We start from the raw sequence: 26,328 nt of genomic DNA, 5'->3' as shown, positions 1-26,328 counted from the left end.
TACGCCTCTTAGGGGCATTACGTAGTGCACTTGGTATTTCTAGATATTTATCTAGAATCTTCAATCCTTCAGTTCAAATGAGGTGGCTGGCAGTGCCACTTACCTGGTGCACACACTATTGATTATTGTTCGTTTAAAGCTTTGAACACTTGATGAATTGATGAATAAGTATAATTGAGTGCATACCTAGCTGCTTTACTTCTATTGTTTATCAAATACCACTGCCTTAGCAGCTAACAGTGCACCACATTTGTTGATAAATTCTAACATCATGTCATTTGATGATATAGTACATCTCACAGATAATAGAGCCCATACAAAAGTTTATTCATCTGCCGAAGCTAGTGACATTTATGGGCTCATTAAGGAAGTCAGGTCTTTTGGAACCACTTCAGGTTCCACTGTACAACAAATTCGTCAATTAGAGTATCTTATGTGCAGAGAAATTAATCAACGTTTGCACGCGACGACTCTTATTCAGTACCACAAAGCTAGCCGAATTCCAAGAGGTTTGCGTTTAGCGATCAAACCAATGTTATTCAATATGAACAAACAATTTATGGAAAAATGGTATGCTATTTTAAATAAGTGCTCTCTTGATTTGATTTTATTAATTGTTGAAGAGCTGTCTCAGGTTTTAGTGGAATTAGAATCTGAAATCAAAAATGTGCAGGCCACTTTGATATCTCAAATGGAAGCTGATCTTTGGTCAAACACTTTGGATGAAATTAACCTCAAACTAGACGCTTATGCAAAAGAGATTCATGAGCGAAAAATTAGGAAATTTCGCAGAGACACGATTGATTACAACTTGGATGAGGTTTATACCTGGGCGGAAGTGTATGCTCAAAAACGCAGTTGGCAAAAACAAGGAACTACATCATCCGAAGAGAGCTTAGTATCAGTCACTGACACTCAATTATCACGTCGTCCTGCTCCTACTATTTCCCATTCTTTAGCAAGTGAATCACCCACTACTGGTTCAAGCACTTCAAAAGTTTTTTTAGAGACAAGCCCAGCATCAAATCAACCTCCCACACAAACACCAACACCATTAGTCAAACCCGCCGAGGGCACAGATTTTGCAAAAACAGGATCCACGCGCCGTGCGAAGAGACACTAGTGGTTAACATTTCTTCCAAGGTTTTGACTCAAAATCAAATTTCAGTTTTGAATAAAGGTTGTTCTTTTGTTCCCACTTATCATGGTAAAAGTTTAGATTCTCAAGTATATCTATATAAATTCATCAGAAAGCTTCGGCTACGATATTTCTTTTTCAACCATTGAGACCACTTCAGATCCGGGACAGGAGGATGGTTACCTTGAATTCAAATCTAAGAGCACTTTTGTTCCTCCTTTTTCACACAAAACTATAGATTTGTTTGAAAATTTAGTGAAACAAGACTTTGCTAAAATTCCATCTCCCAAATCTGTATCTCTCAATCTATCCAAAAGTGAAAAAATGGCATTGAATTCTTTAAGAAGCAACAAGACTTTACATTTTTCCAAAGCTGACAAAGGTGGGGCGTTAGTTGTTATGGATCGCACTCATTATGAACAAAAAATTCATTTGATGCTAGAGGATTCCACTACCTATATTCCACTAACTAAAGATCCTACGGTCTCTTTTTCCTCTCTACTGGACTCCATTCTCCAGCATGCTGTTGATAGGTCATGGATTAGCAGTAAGACCAGGGAATTCTTGTTCACACGATTTCCATGTAGACCATCATTGTACATGTTACCCAAAATTCACAAGAATGTAGCAGATCCCCCGCTGAGACCTATAGTCTCCGGTTGTGGGTCACTACATGACCCTCTGGGGCGTTATCTGGATACATTTTTTCAGCCTATAGTGCAGTCAAGTCCATCGTACTTGCAAGATACTACTCATTTACTTAACATTCTCCATGACATCAGGGTACCCAAGTCATCGGAAATACTCTTGTGTACAATTGACGTAGTGTCATTGTACACTTCTATTCCTCATAATGTGGGTATTGATGCAATTGAATGGGCCTTGCTGAGGCATGACCCCATCAGGGCTCACAAGGTGTTTCTCGTTGAACGGTTGCATTTTTGTCTGTATCACAGCTACTTCCAGTGGAAGGATCAATTTTATCTTCAAGCTAATGGTACATCGATGGGCTTTTCTGGGGCCCCCAGCTATGCCAACATCTTTATGCTTAAATTTGAATCTGAAAATATTTTGACTGATCCACTGTGGGCATCGAGGCTTATCTTGTATCGACGTTTCATTGATGATATTTTGATTATGGCATGGATCACGACATGAACTTGAATCTCAAATCCACAAACTTAATGAGGTAAATCCAAGAATTCAATTCACCTATCTAATTGATTCCTACAGCATTGCCTATCTTGATGTTGTATTGAGAATATCTGGAGACATTATTGAGAAATCAGTTTTTAAGAAACCTACTGATCGCAACAACGCCCTACAATACCACAGTTTTCACCCATGGTCACTGAAAAGACATTTGCCTTTCTCACAATTTTTGAGAATCAGACGTATTTCTTCTGATCCGGAGTCTAGCGTGCAGACTATTCAAGACTCCAAGAATAAGTTCTTAGCTAGGGGTTATCCTGTGGCAGTGGTGAATGAGGCTGAAAAACAAGAGCATTGATGAAGAATCGTGATGTTTTATTACAAAAGCAAGACAAGACACCTGGGCCACATCGTGAAGTCTATGTATCTACTTTTTTCATCAACTCTGATTTTGTCAAAAAAAGCATCCAACAAAGATGGGATTTGCTTCAATCAGAATCTGACTTTAAAGGTATCTTTTCAGAGCCGCCTTTGTTTGCGTACAAAAGATCTAGTAATCTAAAGGAAAGTCTGAGTCGCACCACACCTCTTTCTGACACTGTTTGCAAAGGCATGATGAAGTGCATGAATTATTCTCATTGCAACAATGTAATCACGGGTAGACATGTTTCACATCCTTCGACTGGCAAAAAGATAAAGTTGAATTTTGATGCTAACTGTAACAGTCACCATGTGATTTATCTGATTAAATGTCCCTGTGATTTGTATTATGTGGGCAAAACAGAAAGAGTACTACGCACTTGCATCACCGAGCACAAGAGCAGAATACGAACCAAGACCACAAGCTCACCCTTAGCATTACATTGGTCAGAAAAGAATCATTCTATTGCTCAATTGAGGTTCTGTGTTTTGGAAAAAGTTGAACCACGCTTAGACAGGGATATGACGAAAATCCTGTCACAGCGTGAATCATACTGGATTTGGTTCATGCAAACCCTACTTCCACGGGGGTTAAATGATAAATTTGAATTGGCATGTTTGCTTTAATTAGTTTCACACATTGCAACCATAGTATGCTGTTGGTTGGTTTCTACTGCGCATTGTTGATATTGTTTTGTTCATATTACATAGCCAGTCTATGATTGTATTAGTTTATATTCTCACATTGAGCTGACATTGCGATGATTATTCATACTATAATCAAGTTGATATTGTGATGTTTAATAATTCTGTACGATATTGTTTCTCACGTATTTTTCTCATCTTCAACTTTACTTTTCCTGCCCTATGTCGTTTTTCATTCTTTCTGGTTGTGGGTTTTTCTGTCTTAACATGGCGGCTACCTGAGAGTTCTGTTTCAATGTTTCACATTGTATGATTATTGTTGTTTACTCGCTGAACAAACGTAGTCCTCTCTCTATGGTTGTTTCTCATGACGTTTTATAAACACGTGACTACGCGGAATCTCACGAGTAAGGACCCGGTGTGTCTTTCCATATAGCCGACTCTGTATACATACTTTCTGGTAAGCGATTTGCACTTGATGTCGCTCGCATATTTTTACGTATTGGCAGTCCTCTGTCATGTTATTTGGAATAGAGGCCAGTAATCTTTTTTTCTCTGCTACAGATATCCTGTTTTTCGATATTCATGCTTGACTTTAAATGAGAGGCTTATAATTGGTAAGCGTTCTTTGAGGTTTCTCGACACTCATGTTTTTTTTGGGTATGGGTACCTTTTACTGACGGATTGTTTTTGATTACAGATAGACTGAGTAGACTATTGTCCTGGTATAATCTAGACATCGTGTATTAGTTGACCACACGTACTTGTGTTTGTGTCAACGAACTTCAGTGATCATAGGTACGATCCTGCATTATGGGTAACTCGCAGCACTACGGAGGTGTTGATTTGTCAAGCGCACACTGGTGTTTGGGTTTTTGAATCCGTTTTCAGTTCACTCTTGGTGTGGAATTCAACTTATGATCCTTCACGGTTTACGATTAATCTTTACAGTGGTCTTTTTTCCTTTTTCTTTTTTCTGTTTGTTAAACATCGCAAGGTACACCTCCTGACCCCTTTCGAGTCCACTTAAAGATATTAGCATTATGTTTACGTGATTTCGCAACACTTGCAGGCTACACAGTTATGTTTATATTTGTAGATTCCCCTGACGAAGGGCTCAATCAATAGCCCGAAATGCATTGGGATTTTTTGCTGATTTGTGAAGTTTAAAAATGTAACGCTGCTGACTACAAGCAACCTTCTGTTGATTTCCATTCAAAAAAAGAAGCTGTCTGCGTTCAGCAACAATAAAGGCAGAAAACTTCAGTTGTTGATCTGAAATTGTTTGTTTAAACTGTTTTTTCGAAATTGTGTGTTCTACATGGATGATGCATTTTACAAAGGACTAAGTACGAACTTTACAACACATTGTGTATAATGGTTATAAATAACTTTTGTTTGTAATTCTGAATACGCCTCTTAGGGGCATTACGTAGTGCACTTGGTATTTCTAGATATTTATCTAGAATCTTCAATCCTTCAACTTTCAAATAGCGGCATTTCCAGAATTGCAATTTAAAATCCAACATCACCATAAGTTTGAATTTTAAATTGGGATTCCAGAGACACCAAACATGAACTGGTCACCTTTTCCCAATTGGAAATTACACTTGTAATAAGGTATCTCCAATGTTACTCTATGGAAAAAGTAGGCCTTGCAGTCAAAAATGATTTTCAAGAGTTTTTCACTACAATGACATGTAAAACTTAAGAGTACATGTCCTACTTTTGTAATGCATTGCACTCTGCTCTCTAGGCTGTACAGGTGCTACCCTAGGGGTGACATATGTATTAGAAACGAAGGTTTGGGCCTGTCGAAAGGTTTATTTTGGCAGGTTGAAATGGCAGTTTAAAAGCTGCACACACAGGCAGCAATGGCAGGCCTGAGACAGGTTCACCAGCCTACTTCGAATGGGTGGCACAACCAGTGCTGCAGGCCTACTGGTAGCATTTAATTTACAGGCCCTGGGCATAGGCAGTGCAATTTAACTAGGAACTGGGTATAAGACAGTTTACCATGTTTTAAGGAGAGATCACAAGCACTTAAGAACTGGTTAGCAGTGGGAAAGTGCACAGAGTCCTAAGGACAACAAAAATGAATTAAGCAAAAATGGAGGAGTGAAGGAAAAAGGTTTGGGGATGACCCTGCAGAAAGGGCCAAGCCCAACACTCCTCTTCCTATGCCCTCCTGTCCTTCTAATCCAACTACATTCTTCATACAACTAGACACCAACTTTTTCATCTCAGTCCTAGTATCACCCACTCATGGGGAATGCACAAACATGCTCCTGGATTGACTCTTGGACCCAGTTGTATAGCCTTCAATACCTTTCCTCGCCATCTAACCCAAAGTAACAGTTTTCCTCCTCCTTACCATTTCCTTCTAATTGAGAGCAATACTATTGGATGCACTAGACACTCATAAGGAATTGTAACCCGGTCACAACAGTAGGACTCCTCAGATAATGCACTCATTTTCGAAACCTCACCCTCCTTTGGGATACTACACTGTTAAACCAGGTAGAGCTAATAAATCACCTACTGTGGATGGTTGCACAATGCTCAGTTCTATGGGTTGCTTCATGCTGCCCCTGTGTGCGCGCTCATACAAGGATATACAATGGCTGCATTTTATCAATTGCTTCTTTGCCATATACATATAGGTTACATAACAGATGCAATATCTTCCATACAAGCACAAACACAGAATAGGGAGCCACTCGTCTGAAAATGCACTTCCGTCAGTGACTAGATATACAATGCAACAAAATGTCACCAAATTTGGACATTTATTTATACATAAAGATGGTGGTTTGTGCGGTGTGTGGCTGATTAATAAAAAAGCTGCAACAATTTTAAAACAATATCATAAAAAGAAAAAGCATACTTCACAACTTACGGTGCAATAATGGCTCTGGCAGGCCGTTTTGTAGATGGTACTTGTGAGAGCCAGCCATCCAACTGAGCACTCAATTGAGGTCCTACAACAAAATGAGAGAGAGAAAAAAAAGAAATTTTAATAAAGCTAATGAGCTACAGTGTACTAGAACTGCTAATTGGTTCAAAGGTCCAAACCCCTTGCTAAGGACCTTCAATTACCATTTTAAGACAATATTGTACAAGTAATACACCAGTAATAATTCACAATTAAGTGGTTAGAATATTTTGAAAAGTAACCACCAATTCTATATGCAAGAAACACTTGCTTCACATTCTGCCTTGAGAAAATGAGGCCTACTGCAAACAACAAAAACAAAACTGAGTTAACCAAAAGACAGCCACGCAGGGTAATCACGAGTAGGGAATAGCATACTAGCAGTCTAACATATCTCTATTTTTTTCCACTATTCCTGTGGAGAACCTGCAGGGTTACAAGAGGGGTAGCTGTGCTCCGTGCAGGTTTCACGCCACTTTTATAGTGGCTCTCAGGTGAGGAAGGGTCCGTTAGAACCAAAATACAAATGCAAAGCAAATGAACAAATTTAACTACACTGGATGCCAGTCTGAAATGGGGAAGCTTACTTGGTAAGAATAACCGTTACAGGTGACTACACTTCTCAGAAAAGGGAAGAATGCATTATCACAAAGAGATAGGAGTGGTTTCCCACAATGTAATCTTGCAGTTCCACGTACATGTAAAATACAGTTTTTTTATTTTGTATTAGTCTAGCAACATAAAGTATGGAAAAATAAAGTATTTCACAATTCTTTGACACTAGAAATGTAATGAATAGGCCCTCTGGAAGTATGGTGGTAATAGGATTGGAACGGAGGTCAACTTCTAAACACTGAGCCATGCTCATATAAAAACAGCCCTAAAAGGGCCATCCACCCAGAATTCGACTGTAATTGAGTAATATTGAAAAAGAACATGCCTTATTATGAGAGGGGATTCCTTGGCTTTCACGCATGGCACCCTAAAGCCAAAAGCAAAGAAAAAGAAGAAACAAACACACACTGCCACTGGCTTCCATTTCTGGGCTAACACTAAGACAAATTCTCAGTATTGTACAGTTCTACCTTACGCCGCCGCCTCCAAAATAAGTAGCCTTGTAAGTTGACACAGGTCAGAACATTGCTTCCAGTTGAAAGTGGCCCGATTACACAGCAGTGGATGTACTGGTGCCCCGCTGTCCACTGTCAGGCCATTCCACCAGTCCATGGAAATCTCCACTACGGTCATTACTTCCTAAATTTCTAGGTTCATCTCCAGCTGTTGTAGGTTACCCTTTCGACCTCCATATATAGATTAGACCTGCTCGCCATCATCATGCAGCCCAATTTCTTGCTATATCCCTGTTGGCGACTATGAAGGTGAGCATGCAAAATATAAGTTTAGGACTAGGACTCCCCACTCATAGGATATTTCTAGGATAATGAGCTGAGGTTTACGTGGAATTTTGCACTGCAGGACGCGTTGCAACTCATTCAATGTTAGTTGCCAAAATTCCTGTACTTTTATGCACCGCCATACTGCATGCAGGAATGTAGCTTTGTCTGTCTCATTTCACACAGGTGGGTGTAGCTTTCCCATTTTGTATAGGCTACATCTGTTGTAGTACACCCTGTGCAGAAATTTCAGCTGCATACGGTGGAAGCAAGCCCAGATAGCCACCTCCCCTGGATGCATCAGAGCAGCTGCCCAATCTAGGTCTTCCATTCTTTCTAAATCTGCCTCCCACTTATCCCTCAGTTTGCAGAGCTGATAAAGCATGTTATTAATGAGTGTTTAAAATGGCAGGTACTGCATCCGGTCCCAGGTCTCCCATGAATATCCTTGCCTATATCCTTGCTTCTAGAGGCACATATTCTGGAACTGTCCCCTAGTTTAGATTTTTCGCCTGATGTGTGTGTTGTATTTGAACGTACTTGTATAATTGTAAGTAATGGACAACGAGCTCTGCTTGTTGACTAAGGAATGGTTTCATTGGGTCTCCCTCTAAAATATCTCCTGTCTGGGGGATTCCCATAAGGTACCAAGATTTAAATCCCTCATGCTTGGCAACCTCTTTCAGGACATGTCCTTTCGATATGGGTGTTTCTCTAGTTATTTTGCTCTTCCAGCCCAACATGTCAGTGGCTCTCTGTTGGGTCATCAACCTCGATCATGTCGTGGGAGAAGCCAAGCAATGAAAATATCCATCTATCGGTCTATCTATCTGTCTAGCTCAAAGGTTACAGAGACGTTAAAGTTAGGTTCAGATTTTACACACACACAAACCCATAGAAATTCAACAGTTAGAGTCATCTCAAGTAACTATAACTCGTGCCCAAAGGTAATTACAGCTCGCTCCCCACCATGCACAGTTTTCTAATCAATTTTACAGCAAATGTTGCAGTAATATTATCAATGATGTCATGGAAGATGTTAGAAATGAAGTAATATGTGGGGGAATTATCAGTGCATGGCGAGGCCGAGCTATAGGTACCTAAGGGCACCGGTGTAGTTACTTGAGATAACTCTAACTGCTGAATTACTATGTTTTTTTGTGTGTAAAATCTGAACCTAACTGTAACATCCCTATTACCTTTGTTTTTTCCTCAGTGAAACACTAAGGGAGTATTCACTGGCAGTTTTCAGGCTAGCATTTGCCCTGCAGTGTACTTTCTTGGGGAGGCTGGGGTGGGACTATATTTCCCAGAAATCTATGAGGCACGGTGGGGTCCGAGGCAATGGCGCGCTCAAGAGCGATCGGAGGATTCCACAGTGTAGGAGTGTTCCCCAGCGGTTTCCAGGCTCACATTTGCCCTGCAGGAAGTGGTCTAGTTGTTTATGCACCCGGAGCCTTCAAAACGGGACGCTGCGCGCGCGCGCAGCGGGCGCTCCCAAGGCAAGCCCGTCTGCGCCCGTCAGCGTCCCGGAGGAGTCTGTAGGCAGTTATGCTGGTTGTCTGACGCCAAGTGACCTGTGCTCAAGGGGCAATCGCATATGCTACAATGGGGAAAGTCTTTTGGCAATTGGTAAGTGTGCGAGTTGCCGCCCCCAATCCTTTTCTGTTGCCAACATGAAGGGTCTTAAATGTAGTGTCTGCAACTGGGTACCTCTTTTCTCTCCTGTTGTAGGAAGTAGAGCAAAGCCTGGAAAGCAGGTCCCTTGTCCCTCGGTGGTGCTGAACTCAGGGGATAACAATGATTTAATAATGATGCTTCTAAATACACGCTCTTTGAAGCAGCATGAGTTTCAAATTCGATATGCTCTTGGAGCTTAAACCTGATGTCATGTTTCTGACGGAGACCTGACTTCACGAAGGGTCCAACCCGACTACTGCGAACGCTATCCCCCCCAGGCTACCCAATATTGAGGAAAGATCGACGGGGTGGTCGAGGTGGGGGGAGTTGCCATTATTTATAGAAGTTCATTTATCTGTACTGCTCTACCTACTCTAGAGTTGGATGATGCCGAGAGTCTTGTTTTTTTGTATTTTGTTATTGGTATCTGCCCACCAGTCAATTGCAGGTACTTTAATTTACCGGCCTCCAGGTCAGGCGACAAGTTTTTTGGAGTTACTAGGCAACGCTATTGCTCCTATAATTGTAAAATATAAACAATGTCTGGTACATGGAGATTTTAATATTCATATGGACCATTGTAGGGACCCCGAGTCCTTGAAACTATATGAATCTTTTAGTATATTAAATCTTATCCCGTATGTGTCTACCCCTACGCATGAAAAGGGACATATCCTTGACCAGGTTTTTTCGACGGATAAGATTGTAATGGACCCGCCCCACCCTATTGTATGGTCAGACCATTGCCTACTTACTTTTAGAATAAATAAAAAATTGGTTCAGGTCTCATACACAATACACAGAGCGCTCCAGACGTTTTAGACCTTTTAATCAGATGACGGTGGCTGCACTTGGCAGTGCACTTAAATCTCATCCTATCCGTTTTAGGGACAATCTAATGCACGATGTACATTCTTTAGAGAGTTGGCTGGAATCCCATGCAAATGAGCTTGCTCCTCCTAAGCTCCATGCTGTTAATGGCGGCAGAGCCTCGGCCCCCTGGTTTACTGAGGCTCTTAGGAAAAGTAGAAGTCACTGCAAATGTTTGGAGAGAACGTGGAGGAAGGACTTTATCTCCGTGGATAAGCTTATTTACAAAGAGGCATTAAAAGTTCATTACGCCAAAGTTCGCTTGGAAAAAATTAACTTTTTGGCCTTAAAAGTAGAGAAAGCAGGCAATAAGAGCAAGGAACTTTTTTAAATTGTCAAAAATGTCTCTGCCCCAAGTGCAATAAAAAAAACTTTTTATTCCCACTGATGAATGGATGTCCAGTATTGCACACTATTTTTATACAAAAATCACTACCATACAAGCTTCACTGGGGGAAGCATCCGCAGCCACAACAGGTAATCTTGATAACCCCCCTCATGTCTCACCCAATGCTGGTGGATTTCTTCTGAATTTTCCTCCAATCACGTTGGAAGACTCATTAAAGATAATGCGTTCTCTGAAATCAGGCTCACCATCAGACCCCTGCCCTGCGAAAATTCTCGCATCTGTTGCAGAGGTGATAAACCCGGCTGTCAACAAGGTTTTGAACCTCTCTCTGGTTGTAGGAATGATGCCTGATAGCTGGAAGCACGGGAAAATTCTTCCTCTTTTAAAAAAGCCCTCTGCCGACCCTTCTGTAGCCAGCAACTATAGGCCAATCTCGTTGCTGCCTTTTTTCTCCAAGGCCTTGGAGAAATTTGTAAATAAGGTTGTTGCGGAGTTTGTTGAAACAAACTGTGTTTAACATCCAAGTCAATCTGGTTTCTGAGCTAATTTTAGCACAGAAACAGTCCTCTTGGAAATATCTGAATCCATTAAGGCCACACTTGATAAAGGAGGGAAGGCAGTTCTGATACTATTGGACCTGTCCGCAGCTTTCAATACCATACCCCATGAACTCCTTTTGAGTAGACTCCAAGGATGTGGTATTGGGGGCATGGTCCTACAGTGGTTCAGATCTTACCTTGAGAATCGTCAGCAAACAGTTTGGTTACCCCCTTTTGCAGTACCCATCTCGCCTCTGAATGTAGGTGTCCCACAGGGATCCATTTTAAGCCCCACTCTGTTTAACGTGTTCATGGCCCCTTTGGCTGAACACTATGGCGCCAAAATCATCTCTTACGCCGATGATACACAATTGTTGTTCACGTGCGGTAAGGATGAGGCCCTCAATGGGAATGAGATAAACCTTTGTTTGTCAGCAATATTGGAGTGGTTTAAACAGAATCAATTACTATGCAATTCGGAGAAATCAGAAATTATTTTCTTCTGACATAACCCTGGGGATGAGTGGCAGGAATGGTGGCCGTCGAATAGGTCTCCTCCCGCTACCTCAGCCACAACGGTCAATAATCTAGGGGTAAAATTGGACACGGATATGTCCATGAAATCCCAGGTTCAGGCTGTGGCTAGTACTTGTTTCGGCCTACTGAAAATGCTGCGTAATTTTCTTCCGTTACTCCCAGTATCCCATAGGAAGATCGTAGTACAAGCACTGATTCTGTCTCGTCTTGATTACGTAAATGTTCTTTATGTCGGCCTTCCTGAGTATCTTATGGGCCGCCTTCAGTTGGTACAAAATGCCGCAGCCAGAGCCATACTTATGGTTGACCTCAGGACTCATGACTCCTCACCTGAAGTCCTTGCACTGGCTTCCAGTTTGCAAGAGGGTACATTGTAGGGCATTGGTGCTGGCTTACAAAGCCATCCATAATACTGGGGCCGTGTATTTGAGAAACAGATGCCCTACACTGTGTTCCATCTAGAAGTTGGAGGTCCTCTAATCTGCTACTATCGCAAACCCCAAGGGTCTCCCGTTCTCGTTTGGGTGGACGGTCGTTTCAGGTGATGGCCTCTCGGCTCTGGAATGGTTTGCCTCTAGCCTTGCGTCAGGCGCAGGATCTCCTCAGTTTTAGACGCAGCTTAAAAACTTGGCTGTTTGCATAATAGCTCAACGGCCTTGGGGCCTCCTGTTTGGTTCTGTCACTGGTTCCTTTTTTTTAGCGCCGGTACACTCTTGGGAGTAGCCGCGCGCTCTACAAGTACCCAGTAACATTAACATTAACATTGAACTTTCTTGGTGAGGCTGGGGTGGGACTACGTTCCCCAGCAATCTTTGAGGCAAGGTGGGACCCGAGGCAGTGACGTGCTCATAAGAGTTCAGGGGATTGTGCAGCACAGGAGTGTTCATCTGTGGTTTCCCGGCCTGCATTTGTCCAGCAATTAACTTTCTTGACAAGGCTGGGGTGGGACCTAACCAGGTGCCGGGTGAAAACCGGGCCAAGAGCGGGCTAGTCTGCGCAAACTAGGTTTGCAACAAACAAAGGCAAACGTGGCTAGGCTGGGCTCACTCTCTTCCGCGGCTGCTGGCAGGAGACTTTTCCATCAAAATACATGAGCCATGGGCAAACATAAGGCCACTGGGCCTGCCTCTGCATCATGCCCAATAACCACAATAGACAGTATGCCTGAAAGGACTGTGGGGGTGATTTAAAACTAAATTGCGTTACCCAAACCAAGATTATCCCTAGAGCAAAGGCCATTATTAGATGCAGCATGAGGCTGCACTAATATAGATACCAGTGGAGCAAGTGATTGGTGATGGGCAGGTACATGTGTTCCGTGCCCAGGTAGTGAAGAACCTTCATGTGTCTTTTTCACTACCTATGAGATTTGCTCTCCCCATAGGTTAACATGGGGGAATGGCTGAGATTACTTTAAGGTGCTGTGATGGGATTATAGTGGAGCAGCCTCATGTTGTCTACTATCATTAGATTCACAGTGACAAATCCTCCCTTGTGGTAAAAGTGGATTGGTCATTAATAGTTTAGAAATGCCGCTTCTAGAAAGTGGGCATTTCTCGGTGCTAAACTCTTGTGTGCCTTTTAGTTTGGCTCCAGTCCACACTGGTGGCTTTGGGGAGCACATCTGAGCATTGCCCAGAGACAGCCATAAACATTGAGCATCCAACTGTAATGACTAGACAGATTGGAGGGAGAGGTTTCTACACTTGGCCTTCGCAAAGCCAGGTCATGGCCTCACTAAAGATCTGCATTCCAAGGACTTATGGCAGACAGGACTGAGATTTAGGTGAGACATCTGTGGTTCGAAGGAGAGCTCTCTGGACCACACCCAACTTCAAGGCACACTACACTGCAACTACTGATGCCATACATCATCAGGGCAGAGATACATTAGTGGGGATGAGGGACCAAACATCCTGGACTGCGTGGTGCACATTGCCAGAGGAATCGGTTGTGCCCAAAGAGGATTACTGCTACTGGAAGGGACCGTACACCCTGTCTGAATGGTGGCTGGCCTGGGCCAACTACATGCTGCTGTGTGGTGCCTTATAATGTGCTCTCCAATGGATGCAAACGTGGTGGGCAGAAAAAGAAAAACGGTCTCACTTAGTATAGGCAGGGTCAAAATCACTGGGGGTAATTTGGTTAAAATGTGTTCTGGGGGTTATGGGGGGGAAGGGATGACCTGCAAGGGGGGCTGAACCCCTTTCATTTTGTGCTGGAATGTGAATGGGTTGCGGGTGAGGAGGCAGTGTTTGGTTCTTTAATTCTCGAGAGATAGTTCGGCCCAAGTCATTTTGCTGCAGGAGACTCATTTATTGAGGCCACAGTGCACAAACCTTTTTATAAAGCAAAAGGTGGGTGGAGGGTAAAGTGGCCACAGACCAGCAACATTGTATGAAGGAGATATATATATATATATATATATATATATATATATATATATATATATATATATGACTATGAATGAAGGGGTGGAAGTGGTAAGTTATAAGGCTGATGAGAATGGGTGCTGGATAGTAGCGGAGATTAAGGCCCTGCAGAGCTTGTACACCTTATCTAGTTATTACAGCCCAAGCGTAGATGATGCTTCATCGCTGTCCACCCTTTTTTAGGTCTTGCGCCTAGCGTTGCAGTGCGCAGCAAGAGACCTCTTGTAGGGGTTTAGAAACGGACCTAGGAATCGCACACGCTCGTGTGTGTGCTTTTCCTTTTGGCCCAGCATATTGTCCTTTGCATGTGTCTTTTTATAAAAGACAGCACGCAACTGGCCAAAGGCGGGCGCATTGCTCCGCCCATGACCTATTGGTGTCTGTTACGCGCACCGTTGCCATGTGGTTTCAATTATCGTACCCGGACACGGGCGCGATAATTGAAACCACATGGCTCGCTGTGGCGCGCGCGCACGCACCACTTGTTGTTTAAATGGTTAAACGCCGATTCGGATGTTGTTGTTCATATGTCTATGACTCGTAATTAATTTATAAGCAGTATATGTCCTACGTAAGATCTCAGAATTTCCATGAGATGGATTTGTGCAAAATCTGTTTGCCCGATCCCCCATTGAACAATCAGCAAAGATAGTGTAAATAGTTTTTTTTTTTTTGCACCATTGCAACGTTTCAGTGATATGAGCTCAGGTGTTAAATGCATCTTATCTTATTACACTGGACTGGCAAGGTCATCCAAGACGAGAAAAGGAGTAAGTTAGAACGATAAACGTATATAGTGAATGAAAAAGTTCGGCGCTAGCAAAGCATTATCAGTGACTAGAAGCATTGCAAGCGTGCTCAGATTTCCCCAAATTCCATTGTGATGAGCAGAAATACCATTGTTCAAGGCTTACCACTGAGCCCTGCTAATAAGTGCGCCCATTTCCTAAATCGGTATCCCCTTGGGTCACACTTGCCTGTGATACTAGTAAAAGCAGCAATGGTGTCAGCATAGCAGCGTCATTCGGACAGAGTATCACAGACAGGCCCTTCAAATAATCTCAGACCACTCTCACTGCTGCCAGATTAATGCAACACGCCGACACCCTGTGTAATCTGACGTCGGCGTCAGGACATGTTTGTGTGTCTCGAGGGCTTCGCAGCATTCTCTAACACCGTCCTCGAATACCGGAAGTCACTGCAGGGGTGTGAAGAGTGCATTCAGGGCCGCCCCCTGGACCGGCGACACTCGTCGTTTCACACACGCTAAAATGGATTACCTGAAACGTGGAGTCTAAAACCGAATTTATGCGACAATGTGAAATAGTCGTCTCTTAAGCGCACATTCTCTGCTCCTGGTGCAAAGCAAAACATTGTTTTTGCACACATGAATGCCCCAAAATCTACATAAATTGTTCTTTTAGAAAAGGACGGTTTAACTGTCAGAATAAATAGCCAGGGTCAACATGGACGCAATTGGCTCGTGAAGAAACTGACATATCTGCGCTAGACACCAGTCCAATGGAGGTGAAAAAAGGCTCTGTGACGTCACGCCTGAAAACCACTGAGCGGGCTGCGGAAGTACTGACAGTCTCGGCTGGGGCCAGCGGAAGTAGCTTTCAGTGAAACTCTATGACGATGAAATATTCTTTCTAGTGTAAGGACTGCTGACGTTTGCAGCGCTTCATTGCTATTCGTGCCAAAAGCGCTACATTATTACGATTTTCTTGAATTATTTTTATTGAAGTAAGACAGTTTTTTTTCTGAATCAGTCTCTCGCACCTTTCAGTATGTATGTCTAATCCTCGTCTGCCCGCAGGGCCGGACTGCCCATGAACCTTAGCTTTTAATGCATTAAAGGATTTAGGGCCGCTCCCCTGCTGGTGTTGAGGCTGTTCTACTGTTCAGGAATACATTCCTTCTTGTTAGTACCAATAACGAAAAATAAGTTTCTAAAGCTTTGTTTGGAATTACTCCTTCTTGGCTGCAGAACCATTCTCTTATGTAAACACTCTCAAAAGCGCTATTACATAGGTCATGTCCAGAGTGTCAAGGGTTCAGTGAGCCTCCTGCCAGAGTTACACAAGGCATTCCCGATGTATTTCTGATCCAATCACAGAATCCCAGCTCACAAGGAAAACATGAAATATTCTAATTTGTGGGCCCTTTATAAAGCACAGGTATCCCTTCAATGTAACCAGAATTAAGGGGTATATGTCGAGAACGGGCTATTTTATCAGTTTATCATTTACAAAGATACAGTCTTCTAGCTCCGTGAACCGAATCATCCGCGATATGTTCTAGACTCAGTGGATGATTGAATCCCAGCAGGTCCACCCAGGCTTTCATCCTTCGATAAAATGAGTACCATTGTGCTGGGTAACAAACATCGGTTTCTGTCAATATCGACAAAAGATCAAGCAAGGGTTAATATGTTTTCTACAATATCCCTGTTATGTTATGTTCATTAATGCAAATAGAACAATTGATGAACGGGGGTGGGTGAATGTTTGACACTGTTCAGCATTCCGTCCATCATCTTTTTGGCCAGAGTGGCAAGGGTATGCCCAGACGTGGGTCCCGTGCTCGCTACGCCACCGGATTCAAGCTAGCCTAGCTGAAGACGGGGATACCCCGAAACTGGTCCCAGGATGCTTGCTTTCTGGTCCAGGGAGGACCTGGCATGGCAGTTCGGGCTGGACTTATCCCATGAGGAGCAGGGCCAAGACTGATTTGCATATAGCTAGGCCCAAACTGGAACGGTAAGGCGAGCAAAAACGATGGGTTTAGTCCCAGACTGGACTGGGAGTGAATGTTTGAAACTAGGATTACAGGCAAGTAATTTATCCTTCATTCACCACTTCCTGCGCAAACTACCTATCCCTCTCCATCTTCCTTTTTATTTATTCTGTGCAGCTCTCACCCCTATCTATTCACCACGCCACATAATTCCAGTACACAAATACACTACACACCACATAATTCCACAACTGACCATTTTAATTCAACCCACATAATTCAACTCCAAACCCCGTACATCCACTCCAAGCCAAAACACATAGGCAAAAAACATTGTCATTTACAATGCCAATAGCTCTAACTCTCAAAAATGCGAGCCCTATTGCGTTGCAAATGCTTGTTCTAATTTGGTAGAATTTAAAGCCAGTCATCTTAGGTGGGGATTTTAATATCTTATTGGGCAATAATCTAGATAGGCCATCAGTCCGCATGCAAATTAGTTCGCCAAAGATGAGGGCTTATCTTCTATCAGTGCTGGAGAATCTGAACCTTTGCGATTCCTGGCACAGGGTAAAGGGAAGCCGAAGGAACTACTCCTTCTATAGTAAGAAGAATGGTCACTACTGAAGGATTGACATATTTTTTGTAGATTGTGGGGAGACAAAGAATTTTGGATACAGATCACCTCCCTATCCACATATCTGATCATGCTGCGTTGTTACTAAAGCTGCAGCTGTTAGCAAGTATGCAGCTACAAAGGTGGACTGTTAATAGAAGATTATTCCTCCAGCCAGGAATCCTACAGGAGACAGAGGAGTGTTCAGGGGATTTCTTCAGGTGAAACATGGCATCTTCCTCCATTCATATAGTGCGGGATGTATTTAAAGCTTGGTTAAGGGGGTCAGTGAAGAGTTCCTTGGTCACTTGGAATAGTAGAGAAAGGATGAACGTATCACAGATGGAAGAGGAGATTGCCATTATAGAAACAGAACTGAAAACAAACTCATGTTCAGAGAGAGAGTAGGAAAAGCTGGAGGGGAAGTTGGAAGATCTATAACTGAATTTCAAGCGGACATTTGAGGAGAAAGTATTGCAGCAGTAAGGCCAGTAAGTTATGCATTTGCCCCTTACTATAAGAAAATCGAAAAACTGTCCTTCGGGAGGCCTTTAGGAAGGAACAAATAAGAACATGCAGAGCAGCAGTCATCAAGTGTCTAGCAGGGTCGTCGACTCCTCTGTCTTGCAGAGCCATAACATTTTGGAGAAATGCGGCAAAACAACTGGACAAAAAAGTAATCTAACTTAAATAGCCTAAAAATAATCTGTGAATACACAACTTCCAATTGCACCAATATAACTGTCAACACCTTTACTTAATCAGTTGCCTTCTGTCTGTGGTCATGACCTTCTGGTCTTTTTAATATTAGGTTTTTAAAATGCATTCTTAAGGTATCATGTTCCACGGTGGTTCTTCCACCCTTTTACGATTTTTAACTAAATCAAATAAAAGTATATTTGACTGACTGACAGTAAGTTGGGGGAACGTGAGGAGGGCGAGAGCTGTTGGCATGGAAGGCTAGGATGGATAGAATGCTAAATTATATAAGGAAGATCAGGAATAAAGAGGAGGATAGGGTGATGGAGGATACAGAGGGGATAGAACAGGAATTTCATAAGTTCTTCAGGATGTATATTCAGAAACTCTTGAGGTGGATGAGGGTGAGTTGAATAGTTGGATGAGTATCTGCCTAAGTTCACTCTAGAGCAGCAGCAATCTTTGTGCAGTGAAATAACTGTGAATGAAATCTTGGCTGCAGTTAAAATGCTTAAAAGAGGAAAAGGTGCAGGCCCAGGCAGGATCCCAAATGAGTTTTACAATCTGTTTCAAGAGGTTTTGATCCCGGACTGGCTAGAACCGTTTAATGTTGTGCTTTTGAGGGGCTTCCCTCTACCAGAGTCCTGGGATGAGGCAGTCATCTGGCTGATCATAAAACCGGATAAGTGTCAATCATATCGACCAATATCACTGCTGAATTGTGATTGTAAAGTCTTCACAAGCATTCTGGCAACTCGTCTGTGTAAGGCAGTGGGGAGTTTAATTAATGAGCAGAGTGGTTTCTTACTACGGAGTCAAATGAGAGCTGACCCACACTCCAATAGGATTAATAGACCTTGCCATGACTAAAACGGTTCCTCAGTCAATTGTAACCCTCGACGCGGCCAGAGCTTTTGACTGTGTCATTTAGAAAGATCAGGCGGGTACACTGAAGAATTTTGGAATTGGGGAGTGTGCTGAGCAAGATCCACAGCGAGCCACACGATCAGGTGTTAGTTAATGGCCGTCTTACCTCCCCAGTCAAGATAGGTAAGAGTAATATATCGGGTTGCCCAGTCTCCTATACTGTTTGATTCATACATTGAACTCCTGGCGCAAAGTTGGAGGTTACATTGCAAAATAAGGCCAGTCACAGTGGGAATCTTCTCCAGAAAGATTGCATTATATAATGATGATCTGATGTTGTATACTTCAAACATTGAAGCTGCCATACTATGCTTAATGACGACGGGTGAAGTCCTTTGCGAAGTTGTCTGGTTATGAAATAAATGAAACTAAAACAAAGTTAATGGTTTAGAACCAGGACCTTCCAAATAGTCAGACCTCAAAAGAGTTAAGATACCTGGGATTAACAATATTGCATAGTATTGGAGAGGGTCCGCTCTGTGAACTTCATGAAAGTGTATAAGAGTGGATGCATTCCTAACAAAGTGGCAGAATCTCCCCCTTCACCTGCATGGCCAAGTAAATCTGGTTGAAATGTCTATCTTACCCAAGTTTTCATACCTGTTCGATAATATCCCGCAAGATTTCGATAAGAATGTCTTATGAAAATACAGGGGAGAGTTACATCTTTTATTTGGACCAGTAAAAGGGGCAGACTTTCTTGGAAGAAGTTGAGAAGTAGCTTAGGGAATGGTGGATTAGGGCTTCTCAATTGTACTGCTGGGCTTATAAACTGAAAAACAGCAGGTTGCTCCTGCTTCGCCCTCTTAGTTCGTCATTGGGCCTTATGCACAGCACAATGCTGAATAATCTGTCCGAGGTTGGCTTCCTATAAAGTTCGGCCTCCTACATTTTTTTTTTAAAAAGTGCATCTGAAATGCTTGAAGACTGCAGCTAAAATGTGGTATGGGGTCCGGTCACTCCTGGGAATTCCGTACTACAGTAAGCAGTCACTGGTGTGTGACTCACCAGGGACTCCAGAGTGCCTGCTCAATAGCTTGGCATGACCCCTGAGGTAATCCGTAATCTTGTACTGGATGCAGATGGTAGAAAGTGGGAAATAGGCCTTCCCGGGGATACTTGGAAGGAATTGACTAATGGGGAACTTTCCTGGTTTAAGTTTTAGCAGATAAATGCTTATCTTAGAACCCAGGCGTGGCTCGACACTGAACTAAATCCAATGGAAAAGGTTCTGCAGAATCCATAAGCACGAAAGAAGGAGGCATCATGCTGGTATGAACATTTTGTGGCAACTGCAGAAGAAAGCATGAGACCCCCTCATCTGGTCTGGGAAGGATACTTGCCAAGTGAGGAGTTGGAATAGTTATGACAAGTATCTATAAGCATGTCTTATTCTGTGTTTTCTTCAAAATAAACACTAAGTAGGCTCTAGAGTAGCTGCATCAACGTGCATTAAAACTTTGAATTGCTGAACTAAAGCAGACAGACCTAGAAGAAAGCATTTCAGAGAAGTGAATCCATGGCTTATGATGAAAGACGCCCGTTCAAATATTTCAGGAGACACAACAGCACATTTTTAGCAGTGTTTGCTGAAAGGTCTAAAAATAAGTGCATCATTTGTTTTCACGCAATTATGCAAAATTACGACAAAGTTATGCAAAACTACATGCCAATATGCGAAATGGAAGCAGTCATTTTGTGCTAGATTTAAGTGCGAAAAGCACCAGTATATCAATTTTGGGCACAAAGATGCCATTTCACCAAATGCATTGTGGGGAATAGCTCCTCACATTTTGTTGTTCCTGTGAATTCTCAATAATTTACAGCAAATAGAGCATTTGCAGTAAACATTTTAATGCAAAGGACACGCAAGTACAAGAAGTGGCGGAAAGGTGTTATTTTTTTGAATTTGCACATTAAGTTCAATGAGAAATTCCCAAAATGACGCAACTTACGCCAGCATGAGTTACATTTTCCCCCAAGCCTAGTCTAAAACCAGAGGACATACATTTAAGCATCATCCCAGGAATTTGAGTCTTCTGCCATCCTCCATCCTTTGTTTCGATCACAACATACACAAATAGTATGGTGAAAGTGATCCTTTTCATCACTGATGGTCATGTATTCAAGATATGACGTCAATTTCGATTGTCATGTTCCTGTGCATACTATATATCCGTAAGGCAAGGTAAAGTCTGCTGTAGTAAAATAGGATCTGCTTCACATGGGTACCCCCACTTTTTGCTGGTGTTTCACTGTTTTTCGATCTTAGTCTGACCGTGGCCCTGCTAATCAGGACCCCAGCCTAGCTGCTTCCTCTTTAAAATAGTTTCCATGTACATATCTAATTGGGTTCTGGAGTGCCTTATAAGCCCCTAGTATATGGTATAATATGTACCTAAAGCATAGGTACCTCAGAGGCCTACCAGGGGCTGAAGCATGTATTATACCACCCCTGGGAAGCACTCCAAAATGGCACCACAGGTCTGCTACTGCAGCCTGGGTAAGGTGGTGCTTGCACCCCTTACTGTGGTATAGGCTACCTATATCACTACCATTGCACACACCATTGCAAACCTATAAGTCACTCCTATGGCAGGCCTTAACAATCCTGAAGGCAAAGTACTTGGTTTTTATGTGAGAGGGTGACCCTGCATGAGCAGAGCCCCTCTGCAGCGTTCGGAGTACCTCCTCTGATGCGGTTTGTGGTGCAGCCTGACCATATACTCTTAAGTGCATTATAACCTTGCGGTGGCTGCACGGAAACATGTCGTGTTTGGTGTCAAATGCTTTGGAATACTACCCCCTGCCAGTTCTGGCAGCAGGGGTAAAATTCCACCCTTCTAGAGGGCGAGACATGTTCACACTGGTCTAACCCGGTAAAGACTTTCTACATCCCTGGCATCACAAAAGGGATGCCTCTGCCACAGACAAGGGCCTCCTGCTGCTGACCGACACTCCGGCAGGGGTGGCATGGACAATAGGTTTCCTATCCCAGGGAGGTGTAACCACCTCCCCAGACATACACATGTTTATTAGGGCTGGGCGGGAGCACTCTCTGGTGCTTTGAAGTCCTGCACTGGGGGCACACTTGGTGTCCCTGTGCGTAGTCCAGTTCAAACCGGTTGCAGGGGCTACTTGCCCCTGCTCTGGCTCGAAAGTGGACAAAGGAATTGGGTCTAACCCCCCCCCCCCGTTTCCAAACCCTCCCATAGGTGGGTCCCTAGAGTAAGTCCAACCCCCAAACTTAGTAGAAGTATGGGAACCCAGTCCTTGCGACTTTAGATTACCCTGGCCGAAACTCTGCAACATATATCCTGGACCTTCGACGTTCTACTTTAACTAGAAGACTCAAGAAATCTCCCTTGGGGTCAAGTAGTGACTCCCCTGCTTGGCAGGCACCAAAGTTTAAGCAACTGACCGGTCTGCATCGCTGAAGCTCCCGCCGCCCGCCGAAGTCTTTGCATCACCAGAGGTGGATTTTCAGACTTCCCCGAGGCTACCCTGAGTCCACAGCAAAGCTGAGGCCCATGGCTATCGTGGGTGACGTGGAACCGTGACCCCTGGACACCGTGATCTTTTGCTGATCAATCATCTTCCTGGTCTTCCTCGAAGTTGTGCTTTGGGCTCCGAGTAGCCCCAGCCTTGAGCACCTCCTGCACCGAAGATTTCTGGCTTCCACTCCACGAGTGACCCGTGGGCCAGTTTCCAGTGTGACCGCTCAAGGCTCCTTTGCGATCGCTATCCCGTTGGCTAGTTGGTCCCCACGAACGCACCTCCTCTTATTATTGGGCTTTCCTGGTTGCTCCAGACGTGCCCCGACTTACCCTCGCTGGGTGAGTCCCCCAGACCTTACTGGTCTGCACCGACGTCCTTTCTCTGATTCCAAGTGACTTGCCGTTGCCAAGGCTTGTTGGGTCCAATCTGGTCGCCGACACCACAGCACTCGACAGACTTTGTGGGACAGCTCGAATCCAGCTCCTGGTCATCATCGGCGCCTCCTGGACCTTGTGGCTGAAGAGTCAAGACACCGGTTAACTCACCTGAAGCACCCTACATCTGTGGGCATTGGTCTATCGTGCCCTTGGTCACTGGTAAGTGACCCAGACTCTGTCCCCTCTGCTTTCAGGTTCCTTCCATCCTAGATCCAGGCTTGGATCTCTCCGGACACTTCTCCTCTTTACGGCAGCAGCACTTCCTGAGCAGCTTCCACTGAAAACAGCGGCGCGACCCGACACCATTTGACACCTATGCACCCGGGTTCCCTGGGTGAGGTAACTAGAGTACTCCGGTGCTCTCGTGGGTGTTGGCCCTAGACATCTCCAAGTCCGAAGGGGTTGGCTCGTAGATATCTAAGTGTCCTTAAACTCTAAATTTCCAACCGCGACATTCCCCATAGAAGTAAACGGGGTTTCGCGGCTGTGTTCGCACACTGCACGCGTCCCCGTGGGTCCCCTGTGTCACTACCTTGGGTGGTTCCTTGTGGTGCATGCACTTCTACAGGTTCTAGGCCTTGTGTCTAGTTCAGTCGTGGTTCTTATACCACTTTATTGGTATATGGTTTGGTACACCTCAGGGCTCAAACGTGTATTTGTGCTATTACTGTTGATTGCTAACTTGTAACTCCAGTACTTCGAACTCTAGCCTCATAAAAAGACTAGAGGGGTGTGTTTTATCTTAAATACATATATTTTAAATATATACCTGGTGTGGTTGTTCTTTCATTTGGTCATTCAAGAGATTATAGACTGGTAAAACAAGCTGCTTTGCATTCCTTCAAGACTTAGCCTGAAGGCTGCTCTCCATAGCTACCACTAGGATAGCTTTCAATAAAGGTTGTCTTTAACCTATCACCATAAGGGGTTGTTCGGAGTGTTACACGGTGCCCACTATAACTAGTGGACAGCATATATCAGGCCAACTTCTCACATTGGTGTGCAGCGTGTGGGATTCCAGCTTGCTATTGTTTTACCAGATAATCTCAATTGATCAACTGAAAACCACTAAAGGTACCTTAGGTACATATAAGATCAAGTTTAGTATACAGTAAGTTCTCCTGAACTTAGAGTTGTGTGTTAAAGGATAGCACACCCTTTCTACAACTCAAGAGAGGTTAGTAGGCTACAATAGTGTAGGTAGTGCAATACACCGAACCAAATTAGTAATGTCTAATCAGCCAGGAACCAGTGGGTCCCTGCCAGAAGCCAGTGAGCTTCTGCCCTATAAATATGAGGATCTCTCCTTTGCACAGCTTAGGGCCTTATGTTCCATTAGGAAGCTGAAGACAGGCAAAAGCCCAACCACTCAGCATCTCTTAAAAATACTCAGGCTGGATGATCTCTCAGGGCCTAGTGGGTCTGAAGGGGTAGGCAGAGTGGGTGGGACAGCAGGTGAGGGTGGGCCAAGGGGTGGAAACTCCCCTGACCCCACCTCTACTGCTGACCAGACTGATGACAATGATCAGGATCTGGTGAACCCAGCTCCCCTGGATGAGGATGAGGTGGATGACAACAATGCCCCCCTCTTTGTTCCTCCAGGAAGATTTAAAAGTAGGGTTAGAAGGAATAGATCTCTCTCAGGGGGTCTGTTCAGTCTACCTCATCTATAGGGACCTCTGTCTCTTCTCACAGAGGGTGGGGAACCTCCCAGGAGAGGAGAGAGAGACTGCTGAAGTATGAGCAAGGTAAGTTCAACCTCAGAAAGCAGCAGATGGCCCTAGATAGGGAAGCCCTAGAGCTCTACAGAGCTAGTAAAAAGGAGGGACTAGAGTCCCCTGGTGGCAGCAATTTCCCTAGAGAAAGGGAGAGGTCTTATGACCATAGAAACCCAAGTAAGATTGTCCCTCCCTACCAGAGTGGGGATGACGACATCCACAAATGGATAACTGCCTTGGAGAGGGCCTGTAAAGTACAGAAGGTCCCTCAAGGTCAGTGGGCAACAATCTTATGGCTCTCCTTTGCAGACAAAGGTAGAGACAAGCTCCTCACTGTAAGAGAAAAGGATGCTGATGATTGCCAGGTCTTGAAAAGTGCACTAATAAATGGGTTTGGCCTAACCACTGAACAATATAGGTTAAAGTTCAGAGACACCCAAAAAGCACAAAATCAAGACTGGGTTGACTTTGTTGACTGTGCTGCTAAGGCTCTGGAAGGTTGGTTACTGGGCAGTAAAGTGTGTGACTTCATAGGAATGTACAATCTGATAATGAGGGAGCAGATTCTTAACCCCTTCAGTGCCCATGACGAGCTGGACTCGTCATGGGCCGCGGTGGCGCTGTGCCCATGACGAGTCCAGCTCGTCATAGACCCCGCCCGCTAATGCAACGGCCAGCACTGGGCGGGGAAAGGGGCGAGCACTGAAGGGGTTAATAACTGTCAAAATCAGCTGTTGCACCAGTACCTGGTAGACTCTGATCTGACCTCTCCCTAAGAATTGGGAAAGAAGGCAGACAAATGGGCTAGGACCAGGGTGAGGCAGAAGGTACCGAACCAAGGTGGTGACCTAAAGAAGCAGGATTCCAAGACCTCTGACAAGGGTGGGGACGACGGTAAAGACCAGAAGTCTTCTGAAGGGCCCCAAAAATCGTCTTCAAATGGGGAGTCACAGTCAAGTAAGGGTAAAGGCCAAAAGAAACCTTGGTGCAAAATCTGTAAACAGAATACTCACTGGACCAGTGACTGAACCAAGTCCAAAGAATCTACTCCAGCCACCATTGCCCCTAGTAAAGCTACAATAGGTGGTGGCAATGTCCAGAATAAGGGTATAGTAGGGTTGACCCTGGGTTCTGAGATGGACTCTGGCCTAGTCAGAGTTCCAACTCAGGCTGTGCTTGTCTGTTATGGGGGCATGGGTATGTCCCCCTTTGTGAGTACCAGTAATCTGGGTAAATACAGACAACAGCCTTAATAAATGGAGTAGAGGCTTGGGCATTCAGGGACACAGGAGCAAGTGTCACAATGGTGACAAAAGATCTTGTGGATCCTGGGCAGATTATACTTGGTGAAATGTATCAAGTGATCAATGCTAGCAATGTCAGAACAGACCATTCTCTGGCAGTTAACTTCTCCTGGGGAGGGGTAACTGGTCTTAAGAAGGTTGTGGTGAGTGCAGACCTACCAGTACAGTGCTTGCTTTGGCAATGATCTAGAGACTTCAGTCTGGGCTGAAGTGGAGCTCAGGACACATGCAGAAACGTTAGGGATCCCGGCTCATGTCTTTGCTGTTACTAGGTCACAGGCCAAAATGTATAAAGCTTG

General features: G+C 44.0%; 1 protein-coding gene across 3 annotated transcripts in view; it reads right to left on the bottom strand.

The window, feature by feature from the left end:
* The window catches only part of MEMO1 (mediator of cell motility 1), a 274,285-nt gene that overhangs the window by 227,660 nt on the left and 20,297 nt on the right, over positions 1-26,328 (bottom strand). For all 3 annotated transcript variants that reach the window (XM_085612203.1, XM_085612205.1, XM_085612204.1), the window contains exon 2: positions 6,255-6,336. In XM_085612203.1, coding sequence (XP_085468329.1) covers positions 6,255-6,336 — 82 coding nt within the window. The remainder of the gene's footprint in view (positions 1-6,254; positions 6,337-26,328) is intronic.

The sequence above is a fragment of the Triturus cristatus genome, chromosome 6 (genome assembly GCF_964204655.1).
Source record: "Triturus cristatus chromosome 6, aTriCri1.1, whole genome shotgun sequence".
Classification (NCBI taxonomy): Eukaryota; Metazoa; Chordata; class Amphibia; order Caudata; family Salamandridae; genus Triturus; species Triturus cristatus.
The sequence above is the reverse complement of the archived record's forward strand: the minus strand, read 5'-3'. Positions and strand labels throughout refer to the sequence as shown.